The sequence below is a fragment of the Camelus ferus genome, chromosome 20 (genome assembly GCF_009834535.1).
Source record: "Camelus ferus isolate YT-003-E chromosome 20, BCGSAC_Cfer_1.0, whole genome shotgun sequence".
Classification (NCBI taxonomy): Eukaryota; Metazoa; Chordata; class Mammalia; order Artiodactyla; family Camelidae; genus Camelus; species Camelus ferus.
This window is the reverse complement of record NC_045715.1, coordinates 7,337,995-7,352,916: the sequence shown is the minus strand read 5'-3', so window position 1 is coordinate 7,352,916 and position 14,922 is coordinate 7,337,995. Positions and strand designations below refer to the sequence as shown.

The following is a 14,922-nucleotide window of genomic DNA, read 5'->3' as shown; positions in this document are numbered from 1 at the left end:
GTCGCAGCCTCCGGGCCGGCGGACAGAGGCAGGTGATGGGTGGGTCCTCGTCGAGGCTCTGCGAACGTGGGGCTGCTGAGCGCGGCCGGTGCCGGCTGGGCCTGCAAATCGCCGCCCTCCCGGTAGGGGGCGCCGCGGCCGCGCGGGAGAAGCCGGGCGCCCGGGAGGGAGCGCGCGAGGCCACCCGGGGCCGCGGCCTCGCCTGCCCGCCCCTCCCCAGCCGCCCTGCTCGCGCCGCGGCCGGCGAGGCCCCGGCGAGGGGAGGGGGCGTGGAGCGGCGGGCGCCCGAAACGGCCCTGCGGCTGGGAGCGCCGCGCGGGAGCGGCGCGAGCCCGAGGGGGCGGGGAGGCGCGGGGGGCGGGCGTGCGCGCGCCGGGCGTGGGTGTGGGTGGGGGTAAGAGGAGCGGGCGCGGCGGGCGCGCGGGGCAGAGGGACGCCGGCTACCCTGGACAGCGCATCGCCGCCCGCCGGCGTCGCCGCGGATCATGGTGAGTGCCGGCCGCGCGCCGTCTCCGCCGCTCGCTCTTTCTTTCTTTCTCTCGGCGACCGACGCGCGGGGCGGCAGGGGCCGAGCGGGAGGCTGCGCGGGATCCGCGGGTTCGACCACTGGAACCCGTCGCTGACGGCGGGCCGGGCCGGGCCGGGCCGCGCGGGCCTGGGGAGAGGGCGCTGAACGTTTGGGCGGGGGCCGCGCGGGCCGGGCCGAGTCCCCGGGCCCCCGGTGTCGGGCACTCGGTCCGGGCCCGCCGTCCCGCTCGAGGCGCCCGCTCGCGTCCAGCCCCCTGTTGCATGCACCGGGCCGGCAGCGCCGGGATGCCCGGCAACCGCTCGCTCCTCCCGCGGCGGCCATGCCCGCCCGCAGCCGCGTTCCCCGCACCGGCTCCCACCCGCCGCCCCCCGCTCCCGGCGCGGGGAACGGCGCTTCCCTCGCGCGGGACCCACCCTGCCTCGGGAAATTCTGGCTTTGGGGCTCTAACGGTTGAATGCCTTCCTCTCCTCCAGCACGGCGCCCGCAGCCCCGGGGGTGTGTCTGGGTGCCGGCCCGCGCCTCCCTGCGTTTGCACGGTGGTGCCGAGGGGTGGGTTTCCATCTGTGGACCGGGATGGAGGGGCCTCTTCCCTTCCAACAACTGCGCTCTCTCCCAGTTTGCGACTCCGAATTCATAGCGCTGTCTGCTGGGCGTTAAGCTCTGTTCCTGGAGAGAGAGCGCGGTGTGTGAGTGTCCCATGGACTGCCTGAGAGTGATGGAAGCAGAGTCTGGGTGTGTGACTATAAAGAAAGAAAGTGTGCTAAACTCAAAGGACCAGCTAGTCCCCGGCAAAATGTGAAGACTTCCTTGTCCTCAGTGGTTCATACTCTCTGCCTTTCTCCTCCCTCGCAAAGGGTTTCCTCTCCACTTAAGGGCTTGTTAAAATATGCAAATCTCCTGTCTTTTCCCCACTCCAGCTGGCACCTATCAGCCCTAGCTTTTGCCCCCTCTACTCTTTCAGGCACAAACTATCTGATTACCTGTGAAGCCTTCCCTGGCCACTCTTCGTCTTTCCCACCCCACCCACCACAGTTCATATTGCCCTTGTCTGCCTAATTTTTTTTCCCCTCTTCAGCATCTATTATTTAATATAGTATCTGGTTTATTGGATTTATTGAATGTGCTAGCCGCCAGAATATAAGTTTCAGTAGGGCAGAGATTTTTGTCATTTTGTCCACTGCTGTATTTCTAGTACCTCCAACAGTGCTTGGCACATAGAAGGTGCTCAGTAAATTAAAAAAAAATAACCCAATAAAGCAGCATATGATGCTAATGGACAAATGAGAAACAGCAGTGCAGCTGCAGGATTGTTCATCCAATCGACAATGGTAATGATGAGAATCTCAAGTGAAGATGAGAGGAGAGAAGCTCTTGGACCGGAGGGACTCCGTTTGGTGGTGCTCAGTGACGAGTATAGGTGGCATCTCTGATGCCTGAGTCTGTCACTTCATGCCCTTGACAGCCTGGCAGCTGGGTGGACAAAGCATCGTTAGGGCTAACTGGCTGTGTCATTCAAGGCCTGAACTTCTGTTCCAAATTACTATGAACTGGAACGAGTAAGGGAACAAGTCCAAGAATATCTCTTTTTTTTTTTTTTTTTTTTAGTTGAGGTGTAATTGATCCCTTCAAAACATTTAAGTCACAGTTTGGGAGGTTCTGGGGCTTTCATAAGTCTAAAAGAGTTTAAGATGTGTTAAGTGGATCACATGGTATATCTAGTTATATTCAGAAAGCAGGGCCCTGCTGCTCAGGGTTGTGCCGGGTCACCTCCCTTGGACAATCAGCTGTGTACCCTCTTCACTCGTCCAGTTTGGGTTTTAGTAGATGTTGACTGGAGGCAGGAAGTCGCACTGGATGCTCTTATTTGAGCGCAGCATGGTGAGAGTATGTCAGCATTAGTAGTTCAGCATAATGCTAAGGTTACAAATGTGTATATTTGTATTTTTTTCTTAATCGAACTAGGACATCGACTGGACAATGAACCATTGTAATAAATTGTTAAATTTTAAGTGGTTATATTGAAACTAACAATTTAATAATTGCAGAGTGTGCATAGTTTTGGTGTTGATGTGACAACTTGGGAGTCAGTCATAGGATTGAATCCTGGCATCAACATTTCACTGTGACCTTGGGCAGATTAACTTCTTTAGGCCTCAGTTTTTTCTTCTGTAAAAGAAGATGGTAATGTTAATTCATAAGGTTTGGAGGAACAAATAAGATAACACAATGTGGCTGGCTTAGTGCTTCGAGTGTTCAGAAAATATTAACTATTATAATGACTTGGGTTCTTCTTTCTCTCGTATGTTTGCAGTGGAGACACCTCTAAATGCTGTCTGTGATCCCCCTCAATTCTCTTCCCTTCTGTGATCCTAAAATTATCTACTACTGCTCTATATTAGCACTCTCCAGGAGACATACAATGCCAGCCACGTATGTAATTGTTAATTTTCTAGTAGTCACCTTAAAAGTAAAAAGAGATGGGTGATGTTATTTTTATGTATTTTATTTAACCCACTCCCCACAAATAATACTTCAACATCTAGTCAGTGTAGAAAAAATTAGTGAGACACTAAACTTTTTTCCCCTATGAAGTCTTCACAATCTGATGTGTGTTTCCTGCTATGGCACATTCAGCTCCTGCTGGCCGGTTTCCCCACAGCCACGTGTGGTTCGAGGCTACTGTATTAGACAAAACAGCCCCAGGCGTATGATACCCATCTTCCAAATGCACCTCTTCTCTGCTCAAGCCTTTCCACTGGTGAGAACCTCAGTGCCACCTTAAACCTGGCATCACCAAAAGAAAGCTGCTCACCTTTCAGACAACGTCTCTCTGTTCCCTTTTGCTGTTAGTAATTCCACCAGCTCTCAAGTCTACTGTGTCTGAAATCTGATTCTTTTTTCTTTTTGTTGTTTATTATGTAATATCCTCATATTTTTACTTGAAAATACCTTTAAATCTCTTCTCCTTTCCAGCCCCCTTTCCACTATGCTTGCCTTTTCTGCAGGTTTCTTCTTTTGTTGTCTCTTTGTTTTTAACTTTTTTTTACCTGAAACTTCTTATTTCATCATCATTTTCACTTAGGAGCTTAGTGCCTGGGGCTCTGGTCCTAGTATGTTTGAGAGGTCTGGCTCCCCCTCCCCCTTCCTCCTGCCTCCCTACAGCCTCTCCCCCTCTCAGTCATCGGCTCCACATTCTCTCCATTTTATCAGCTCTCTCCTCTTTTACCAGCTTTTTTTCATGCTCAGTCATAAATGCTTTCTATTTTATAGCTTATTTCCATGTTTAACAAGCATCCAAAGAAATACACTTACTTTAATAGATAACCTGATGTTAAAATGACCCACCCAAGAAAGGAAGCACATATAAAGCGAGGAGAAAAATAAACCCTGGGAAGAAACATGAAATTATTTCTGAGCTTTATCTACCATTCGAGAAATGTCAGTGGACCTGACTGAGTAATAGAGCAGAAGAATTCTGCACCCCCCACGGCAGAGATGTCACCCTATGTCACTCAGTGCCTTGTAGGAACAGGGCACTTTCCTCTGTGCCTGGTGAACAGAGGCACAGAACGGAACAAGGGCTCTGGACCAAGAGCCAAGAAACCTGGTTTCTCGTCCCAGCTTTATTAGAGCAGCTCTGTTCCCTTGAACAAGTCACTCTGGGACACTGTTACTCATCGGCAAAATGGGTTGCTCTCTTTTTCACAAGATTGTTTCTTCAGAATCAAAAGGGGCCTTTGCACTGGCTGTTTCCCCTGCCTGGGTCTTTCTCCGAGAGCTGTGTGGCTGTCTTCCTAATGCCTTCGTTTTTTTAAGTGATTTTTTTTTTAAGTGACTTCAGACAACTCTTGTTTGTTTGTTTTGTTTTGCTTTGTTTGTTTTTTTGTGCGTGAGGGGGAGGGGGAGTAATTAGCTTTAATTATTTTTTAACGGAGGTACTAGGGATTGAACCCAGGACCTTGTGCATGCTAAGCACACACTCTACCCCTGAGCTGCAGTCTCCCCCCATGCCTTCTCAGGTAGACCCACTTTACCCGCTCTTGAAAACGGGAACTGCCCTACCATAATCATACTCATCTCCTTATGCTGCTTTTTTTTTTTTTAATAACGCTATGACCTAACAAGTTATTCATTTACATAGCACTTGGAACTTTCTAATAATTTACTTATTTATTAAATCATGTGATTTTTATTTGGCCCTTCTGACCTGAATGCAAGCTTCACGGGGGCAGGTTTTTGTCTGCATTGCTCACTAATGTCTCTCCTGCACCGAGGCTAACACCTGACATGCAGTAAATGCTCAGCTGCTGCTGATTAAGTGCAGGCTGGTGCTGCTGGTTCCCAGCGCGCTGCTCTTTTCTCTTCCCGTCCCCTCTCCGATCCACAAAGCATGGATGGGGAAATGAACATTTGCTTCCCAGGCATATCCACAGTATGATTCCTTCAAAGAACAAGCTCTCAGTGCGTTTAAAATTATTTACCACAATTCAGTTTAGACATGTTTCACTAATGGATGCTTCACCAAGGCACATATGCTATGGGACCTGTTAGCAAGTGACAATGTGTGTGTATGCCTACAACTGTATTTACACTTCACAATCATTATATTTGTGGAAGGGACCAGGTTAGGTCATTCTTAAATAATGAAGCCTGTAATTTCATTAGTTCTTATTGAAATCAAAATGTGCATGCGATCTAGAATTTTATTTGCATTTCATGATACAATTTGTAGACCAGGCCAGGTTATGTTGTTTTTATGTAATTAAATCTAAAATACTAAGTTCTTACTGAAATTAAAAATGAATATTTATCTTAATAGATAAACAAAGCTGTGATTTATGAATTTACTGAATAATTATTTTTACTTACATTTGTTGTCTTTTTGGCTTTGAGTTCTCACTTGAATACACGAGTATAGCAATATTTTATATTTATCAGTTAAATGTTTTTTAATGCATTTTTACACACATTATCTCTTTTGAAGCCTCTCAAAAGACTTTAGAGAGAAAAAATCCTGTTTGGCTATATCATCTTTATAGGTAAGAAAACTGAGTTTCAAAGAAGATAAATGATTTACCCAAGATCACATACTAGAGTTAACAAAGCCAGGCATAAACCTTCTGATTCTAAAAATACAACCTTTTCTGCTAATCCCTGTAGCCTTATCCAAGAACCAGTGTAAAGATACTCTTCGCATATAAATATGATGAAAGAATAGCATTTTCTCTCATAACTTTAGATAAGAACGGAAAAATCAGAATGACTTCCCCATGTAGTTTTCTTTCTCAGAATTCTAAGGATAGATGGATAGAGATATAAATGTATTATATATGCACACACAGTTAAGCATATTAAACATATAAAACCTAAAGCTCTGTTTCGTACATACGGAAAACAAGGCACACAAGAGAATGTGTTATTTTAAATGGAGATGATCATGAACAAAATATGTGCATATCAAACTGAATCTACTTACCAGTATAGTAAATAGGGGAACATGCACAAGGAATGTGGTCTCTGGTTTTGAGTGGAATGCCTGCAGTATTAGGACATTGATCAGAGAGACTGATGGTAGCTTTGCACATTTTTGTTTCATAATGAGAGTTCATCATTTGAGTTTGTTTCCAGTACTTAAATAATCTAGAGTATTGGTTTTTCTATGAGGCTTAGCAGAATGTGGTTAATAGAAACTTTGAGCTTAATAGATATTATGGCAACTTGGGAGACCCTTATTTTTTTGACAGGGTCAAAAAGTTTATTGACTACTGTACTGAAGAGTTAGATTAAAAATTAACTCAAGCCTTTAAAGAAGAAATCAGCAGGTGTTCGTAATGCAAGAATCAATCAGGCCATTTTCAGTTTTCCTGAAGGGTTAGCCCCGATCAGCTGACTTTCTTCTCCGCTCTGGGAGGTCTGTGTAGGGGAAGGCATGTGGGAAGAATGAGGATGGCTGTGCTTTGACCTTCTCTGCTCCCGTTCCAGAGGCATTCCTTAAATTGTTACAGGGAAGACCCATTCTCTTGGAGCCAGCAGTTTCTTGATTTTTGGAAATGCAGATTTCATGACTGTTTTAATATCAGCAGTGAAGTTATGCCTAAAAGGGAGGGTGCTTTGGGCTGTCAGAAAAATACTCAGTTGTCAGAATTGCCCTGAGAGGCTGTTTCACATCCCTTTCTCCATAGGCTGGAGAGTTCTTGGTTCTTTGTCTTTTCAAGGAAAGCAGTACCTCCTTTCCTTTGGTCTTTTCTCTGTTCAGACTCCCAAAAAGAAATGGCATTTGTCACAAGTCATTGGGGATTTACTGCCTGAAGTCTGTTTCCAACTCACCAGTGCCAAGCACACTACCTTTACTGTTGTGTAAGCCTGTTTCTTCATTAAACGATGGTGTGGTTATACATCAGCCCCTTGAAGGTCCTGCCAGTGTCACTAAGATGCTGCTGTGTGCCTTTTGTAACTTAGGTTAACTATACCATAAATCTTTTTCTTTTTACAATTTAAAGAGTAAGTGAAATGTCCCTGTTGTAAGACGTTTCTGAAAAGAACACTGATGTTATTGGTGCTTGCTTAGTGCAAGATAAAACAAGTGTCTGTAAGTCTGAAGTCCATCTTTGGGATTGACTGTTTGCGTTCGTTCTTCCTTTGAAGGAAAGAGAAATGTGCTCTATGCTGAATACCAAGTTCTTTAAAATCAACACCAAGGAGATGTGAAAATACATTGCCTTGGTAAACTTTTGGTTGGATAAGCCCATTGGTTCGTTCATTCAGCATGTGATCAGTAGCAGTGTGCTGTGCACGGTCAATTTAAATAGAAAGTTCCTGCTCCCAGAAATCTGCAGTGCAGGGGGAGAATCTTGTGTCCTCCAGGGCGAGCCTAGAAACGAGTCAGTAGCTGAGCCATCAAGTCACTTAGGCCAGTAAATGTGCTTTGTGTCTGTGTAACATGTTATCCATTAATAAGACAATCTAATAAGGTGACTAGATGATTTATTACCAAAAAAAAAAAAAAAATCTAAACCCTACAGCTTGAGTAACTTGTGCTGCTTTATCAGGCCCCACTTGTGGTCAGGGCCAGGAGCGGCTGGTGATTGAAGAGCTGAAATCCTCAGGATTGACAAAACTGAGATCAGGACTGTCTTTGAGACACCAGAGTTCTCAGAAGACGAGGCAGTTCAGTGAGAGGAGAAAAAATCAAACCCATTGTCGAGAGCTAGCGTGGGGAGAGGGAGCGTGAACAGAGTGACACAGACGTGTGTAAACTCACGTTCCCAGGCTGGGTGAAGCTGCAATGAACCTGAATCCACGTGAAGGGGCTTCAGAATCTGCACTCTGGGAATCGGGTGCACGTGAACTTGGAATCTTGCTCTAGAAGCTCACAGGAATGAGGGACCAACTTTCCAGCAAAAACGTTTGGTGTATGATCACGAAGGAGTTGGGATCACATTGGATCTTGAGTAAGTTGGATTTTGATATGTAGGGAATAGGAGAAAAGTAGAATTGAGCAGAACATTCATTTAGGGAAATAACTTTGTGAGGAACCAGAGAGAAATAACTCATGCAACATGCATTTGAGAAAAGTCGATACTATGAGCAGCTCGTGGACCAGGCCGTGTCTTTAGAGAACCTCGCAGGGACTGGGTGCTGCATAAAGGTTTGTATTTGTGGAGACTGGGGACCAGCATTATAGGATGATCAAGTCAGATTTCAGAGAGTCCTGAATCTGAAGCTGGGAAGTTTTCTTCTAGGTTTTGTAAGCCAGGTTTTTGAAATGGGAGAGTCAAATGTTGAAAGCATCATTTAGGAAGATTAATCGGTTCTCACAGCTGGGGCTGCGAGAGCCTGGATGAGGAGGTGATAAAGGGGCCCAACTAATGTGTTAGTTCTTCTCACTTGTTTTTGTGTTGTCGACTTGTGAAAACGTAACCTCTTTCACCACACACTCCTGGGTTCAATTCTCTACTCCATTTGTCTCATCTACGAAATACATGTAATAACATGTAGGGAATATTGGGTCAGATAAGATAGTGTATAAAGCCCCTCATAATACACAAACTAGCTGAGAACAGATCCTCAGAACTGGTGCTGCCTCCCGCAGAAACTTGATCATGCTCATCTTTACACACCTAACGTTTTCCTCTATGCCTGGGGTAGACATTTTTGAAACACTAACTTGACTGATCTACATGGATTTACATTTAGAAAATGTTTGTATTCCTGAGATAATGGGTTTTAGTTTTAACATTCAGGACTTTTTCTGGAGAGAATGAAAAAGTGATAAAGACTTAATTCTCTGATTTGGGCTCCTTTACTCTAGGCTGCATGAGGTCTGTTGGTGAAAAATGAAAAGCCGAACTATGTGCTTGTTTCAGAACAGTTTTTCTTACTGAATGGTTCTCAACTGTAGATGCAGTCATAAAACTGAATATTTTGGTAATTGTGTAATGGATTTGAATCACAAGTTTAGAAAATCCTAAGAGTTCCCCATAATCAGATTAAACTTCATCTGTTTGCCCAGCCGCCTGCATCAAATTGCCTGTGTCTTAAGCTTAACTGTTCAGTCTAATGCCTTAACCCCTAGAAAGTTACAAGGAAACGTATCTTCCGTGTTCTGCCTCTCCCACTGGGTCGTCATTACTTCAGTTGCTAAAACCCTAAATAGAGCAGATTTTTGGATTTGTATGTTGTATTGGAAATAATGAGGAAAGAGAATATGTGTGTATATGTATCCTGCTGTTTTTCCTACCTTTCCCCGTCGGTTTGAAAGTAGTGAAACTTGATTAGAAATTTAAGTATATTTGTAAGACCAGAATAAGTGGGCAATGCGGGACTTACTTTTCACCGTCTAGGAGAGGACGATGTCAGAAGAGGCTGAGATTAGGTGGGGAAAGTAGAAGACTCGTTGGGCGTGTCGAGGGCAGCGAGTAGACCAGCCTGGGAGGCTTGAAGCTGTTGCTAAGAGGACTGATCCAGCCAAGGCTGGAGGAGGGCTTTGAACTAAACAGAATGAAGTCTCCAGGTTTCTGGTCAAAGTCCATGATGCTCTCCAGCATAAAACCCTTTCCTACCTGGTAGTTATTTTGTCTTGTATGGCTTGACTCCCTAACAGTTCACTTTCCAAAAAAATTGGATAATTACACCTTCAGTTTGTGAGCAACTTTGGAACTTTCCACAGTGTCCCCCATGGTGATGCTCACAATACCATATGTTTATATAATGCTTTTCAATACAGAACACTTTCACAGCATCTCAATTGTATGTGAGTTAGTTGCTTTTTTTAAAATATTATATTTGTTTACTTATTCATTACCTATCTCCCCCACTGCAGTATAAGGTCTGTAAGGGGAAGAACTTTGGATGTCTTGTTCACCACTGCGATTCCCACACTAGAATGGTGCCAGCGTGTAACAGACCCCGAAGAATACTCGTTGGGTAAATGGGCGGGGGTTTGGTGTAAGAGGAAACTGACTCAGATTGTTTTGTTCAGTCATACAGCTGGTAAATGGGGAACCGGAGACTCAGACCCACTTCATCCAGGCAGGGTCTCTTGTCTCCTACCCCATCACTTGTTTCATTATACCAGTTAGCATTCCTGCTACCCATGGTATTTTCAGCAAGACTGAAAAAACAAACCATAAAAAGTGACAAGCTTGACCATATCAAAATGTTAAATTTTGAAATGACAAGGCACCATAGGCAGAGATTAAAAAAACAAGCAACAGACTAGGAGAAGGTATTTGCCATCTGTATAACAATATAGATTGGTGTATATATGCAAATGACTTCTATAAATCAATGAACAGAAGACAAGCAATCCATCAGAAACATGGATGAGGATTATTAAGTGGCAGCTCATTGCAGAGGAAACCACAGCCCATAAACATTGAAAGATGTGCATAACCACGGTAGTAATAAGAAAATGCAGACTTAAAGCCGCGCTACACCCGTGAGCTTGTCAGAAACTTAAAACGCTGACAGTAGCAAGTGCCATAACTTTTTTAGAGCAATATAGTAAAATTGGAAATTCTCACTTATGAACATAAAGAGATTTGTAGAAAGCATTATTATTTGTAATAGCAAAAAACTGGAAACGACCTAAAATATCCACTCGGAAGGGAATGGATAAGTAACACCTGGTGGAATACTACACAGCAGTTACGGGGGATGAACTAGACCCACGCGTGTCAACATGACTGGGTCGAGCTGCAGAAATCAAGTATGATCATTTATATACACCCTTAATGTACAAAACAATGCTATTTTTGTTTGTGAATACTCGGATATAAAGTGTCTAAACGCATGGACAGGAAGGCTTGACATCAAATTTATTGCAATACTTATATCTGAGGAAGGAAGAAGGGATGGAGGATTAGGGAGATATACCAAGGGAATGACAACCTTATCAATTATATTGTATTTCTCAGTTCCTAGCACCTACTTAGGTATATTCAGTAAATATGAATTTAATTTTGAAAGATTTGAAACAAATGATACAGTTTTAATGTGTGATATATTTATTTTACCCTTCTTTATGCTTTTATTCCTTTGTATTTTTCCCAAGTTAAAAATGGGTTTGGATTTCGGGTCTGCATTAAAGGCCTGATTTGAATAGCACTTCTTGGCCGACTGAGTGCACATCTGAAAGACCTTACAAGGTCAGACTAGGCAGCCGTGCAGTTTTAGAGAACTGAAGGATGAATTGGCGGGCGTGCTTGTCATTCTCAGCGTTAAGTAAAGGAATAAGTCTATTTTCCCCTGTGCGAAGAGAGAGCACAGCTGAATACTGACAACAATAGCAACTAAGCACATGTATTGCGTTCTCAATAGTAAAGATAGTTCCAGGTCCTGTTCTAAGAACCTTGTCTATATTTTCTCTCATCCTCACGGCACACCTGGGAGTTGGGGCCATAATTTCCTTTTTGCAGAAGGGGAAACTGAGGCAGTCCAGGGAAAGAAGCATGCAGGAGTAAAGAAAGCACTTTTACTCAGGCTATACACTATGATGCTCGTGTTTCCTCATAGGAAGGCAGCCGTGAAGGGCTCTGATCCACTGCACGTAGCATCCTCTCCCCTCCTCTCCTCCGACAGCTAATTTACCTGGGGCTGTCTTTGGGAACATTTATCTTGGATATCCCTGGGGTCCTCTTCCAGTGTTAAAACTCAAACTGGAGTTTTGGTACTCTCCTTTATTGCACTACTGCATTTCCTCCTTTAATTTTTAAAAAGATATCTTCAAGATTTTTTTTTAAAAAATTATCCCTGTGGAGTTAAAGAACGGACGTTTCTCCTGTAAGATGCCACTCCCTGCAGATCATCCAGGTATGATGCAGGCCATACAAGGACACGATGGTGCACAGCTGAGCTGGGATTTGAAAATCCAGGACAGTGAATGAATGATTGTCTATTGAGCGTCTCCTCAGTGTACAGCCCCATCATAGATGCTTTTACAAGTATGAAATCACCTGCGCTTCACCATGAAGTTAGGATCACTTTCCTCAGTTTATAGACAATGGAGATGTTACTCAGATCATGTTTTGCCCAAGGTTATGCAGCTGCTTAGTGTGAGAACCAAGACCAGAACCCATGTAAAACTCCCGTTCTTTGCAAGACCGCACTGAATGCTGTATTACCTCTCTCATGTCCGACCCCACACGCCAGACACGGGCTTGGCGAAAGTAATTGCCGCGAGAGTGAGTGGCAGGAAGGTGCAGCTTTCTGCCAAGCAGGGTGGTGCGTGATTTTCTAGCTTTATGAAATTAGGCAAGTTGCTTTCCTTCTCTGAGCCTCACTTTCCTGATCTGTTAAGGGAGATGAAAATACCTATTTTATAGAGTAGTTGTAAGAATTAAGTGAGCTAACAGTATGTAATATGCCCGATAAATACAATGGCTGATGCCCAGTGAATACATTCTAACTGTTTACATTGATTATTACTGTTATCATCTATAGCTTCTATAGTGAGCAAATCTGTGACTTTGGGGGTAATTCTGAAATTAAGAATTCCTTGACGTATTGTTTTAAAGTGAAAAAAAATTAAAAAACATGTTTCATGACAGCTGTAAGTAACTAATGGAGGAGTGTATAGTGCTTTTCTTTATGACTCAATCAGTAAGTGACAAGGAAAGGGAAGGAGAGCCTACAGCCATTATTACAGCTTGTCGGCCATTCTCTTCCGATGGGAACAGTCCTCTGGACTGAAGCCAGCCAATCACAGCGCAGCCAATCCCCACCTGCTTCCAGCCAACAGGAAAGTACCCACTGCCCAGGGCTACCCGCCACTAGCATTACTGAATTTATCTTTTCTGTTAAAAACTGGGAGGGAAAACGCTGTAAATTTTCATAGCTGCATTAGCTATAGTAGTTAACATTCTCTACGATTCAGTTCTAAAAAGCTGTATTCAAAAAGGAAAATCAAATAACCTTTGAGTGCTGAAAGGTAAAACTAGGTGAAGACTTTTGCCAAGAAAATATTTTTAAAACCATAAGATCGTGAAGATAACAATTAGCGTACTTTGGGTATGTTTATTTCATAGAATTCAACTGGTTTCTAGTTGACAAAGGAGTAGATGGACGCACACACGTTTTAAAGAAAATTTGGTAATGTCTTACATTACTCACATGACTAAAAATGGTTGTGCTTCTTTAACTCCATTTTAATGTTTATGATACATTTATAATTGTTTCAGATAGGCATTTATTCACTTTAAAACAATTCTATTAAAATTTACACTGCAGGTAAGCATTCAAAAGACCTTGCTTGCATGAAGTTAAACTGAAAAACTGTTGAATGAATGAAATGCCTAAAGTAACCCAACTTACCAAACGGAAATTACCCAGCGTTAAAAGGCTGCAGATTTCAGTTTCACTGATTTCAGTTCTATCCACTCAGTTCATTTCCAAATCACACATTGATCCTACATAGTTTGGACACTGGCACCATATATGAAGCTAAAAATATACTATGTTTTATATTTATTTCCAATAGTAGTTTCAAAATTCTTAGGCAAAGAATGGGACAGCTGTCTGGTTGGCTGCAGAGATGGAGGGGAAGGCTACGGGGGAGGGCTTAAAGCATCCATTACTGAGCACTTTAAAGAAAATTGAGAAAACATTACAAAATGCTTTTTGTTCTCCATTGAAGAGAAATGATTTATCAGTAAGATTAAGGATAGTAATATGTCATAAAAGTGCTCATTTAGCAGGATGCAAAACAATAGCTCAGGAAGAACTTGGAGAGGAGGTTGTGAGGCAATGCTAATTAAACAAAAATGGGGGTCAGAGACTTATATTTACGTAATTTTCTTTATTTTGACACAGTATCTTGGCAAAGGCAATTGGCTTAGCCCCGCATGGTGTGTGATTGTAATAAATCACTTTCTTCTGCATTTTGTTGTCCATCAAATAGATAACACGTGTTACCACTCTCTTCTCTCCTCACCCCCCTCCCCAAACAGAGTTGTCTCTCTCCATCAGCCCAGTGCTTTGAGAGATCTTGTTGGGCTGATGATTGAATGTTGATTCGTTAGTTAAGGTGATATCACAGGAGATGCTCAAAATAACATGAAATATCTAAAATTAGTTTGTAAAACCCTAACCATCATGAAGGTCAGGTAGCCATGAAAAAGGCCATTTTTTTCCACACACAGCTCAAGCTGCATTTTGCCTTTTGATGATTTATTTTCCTCTTAGAGCCTGCTAATGATGCTCCATTTGACTTGACATTATCTGGATTAAAATGTTAAGGAAAGGGTGTGATTTTCCTTCACCTCTTACAAGAGGCTTTACACAGCGAAGTGTGGATCAGCTGTCACTATGATCATATATCTCAAACAAAGAAAAGGGATGTGATAAGTATTTCATTCAGTAGGGAAAGGCTCTGGATGGCTCAGTAACTCCCCATACTGATTGGTTTTATAGCTTGAAAGAAGGAAAATATAGAACAGTCTATCCACATAATGTAAACAGTCTATCCATACAACTCACAGATTGTCTCTTACTATTAGCAGTAAAAGAACACCTCATTTGACTTTACCATAAATATACTGAAATACTGTAGATATTTTTAGAACATTAGAAATAGAAATAGATTGGAATATATACGTAGATGTAGAATAGATAGGTATGATTATTGCCTAAAAATTAGAAATAAAATGTGGCTCATGTCTTTTCCAAGAAACCATTAAGAGCTTTACTTTGTTTTCCCGTTTAAAAGGACACCACTTGTACATGCAGAATAGCCAACCTGCTTCCCCTCCGGTCAGTACTTGATAACCAGGGCACATACAAACAGAATGTCCTTTCATCGCTGCTGTTAATTGTGAAAGAGCTTTATTCTTCCCCATGTCCCCAAATTCAGAAGCTGGTAGAGTTCCAAGGTGTCCTGAATACAGTTGTCTGGC

At 43.1% G+C, this 14,922-nt stretch overlaps 1 protein-coding gene across 2 annotated transcripts in view; it reads left to right on the top strand.

The window, feature by feature from the left end:
* The first annotated feature begins 368 nt into the window (after positions 1-368).
* The window catches only part of ELOVL2 (ELOVL fatty acid elongase 2), a 39,579-nt gene continuing 25,025 nt past the window's right edge, over positions 369-14,922 (top strand). The window contains exon 1 of one of the 2 annotated variants that reach the window (XM_032462496.1): positions 369-488. In XM_032462496.1, coding sequence (XP_032318387.1) covers positions 486-488 — 3 coding nt within the window. In that variant the 5' untranslated portion in view covers positions 369-485. The remainder of the gene's footprint in view (positions 489-14,922) is intronic. The other variant, XM_032462495.1, reaches the window with a different exon arrangement.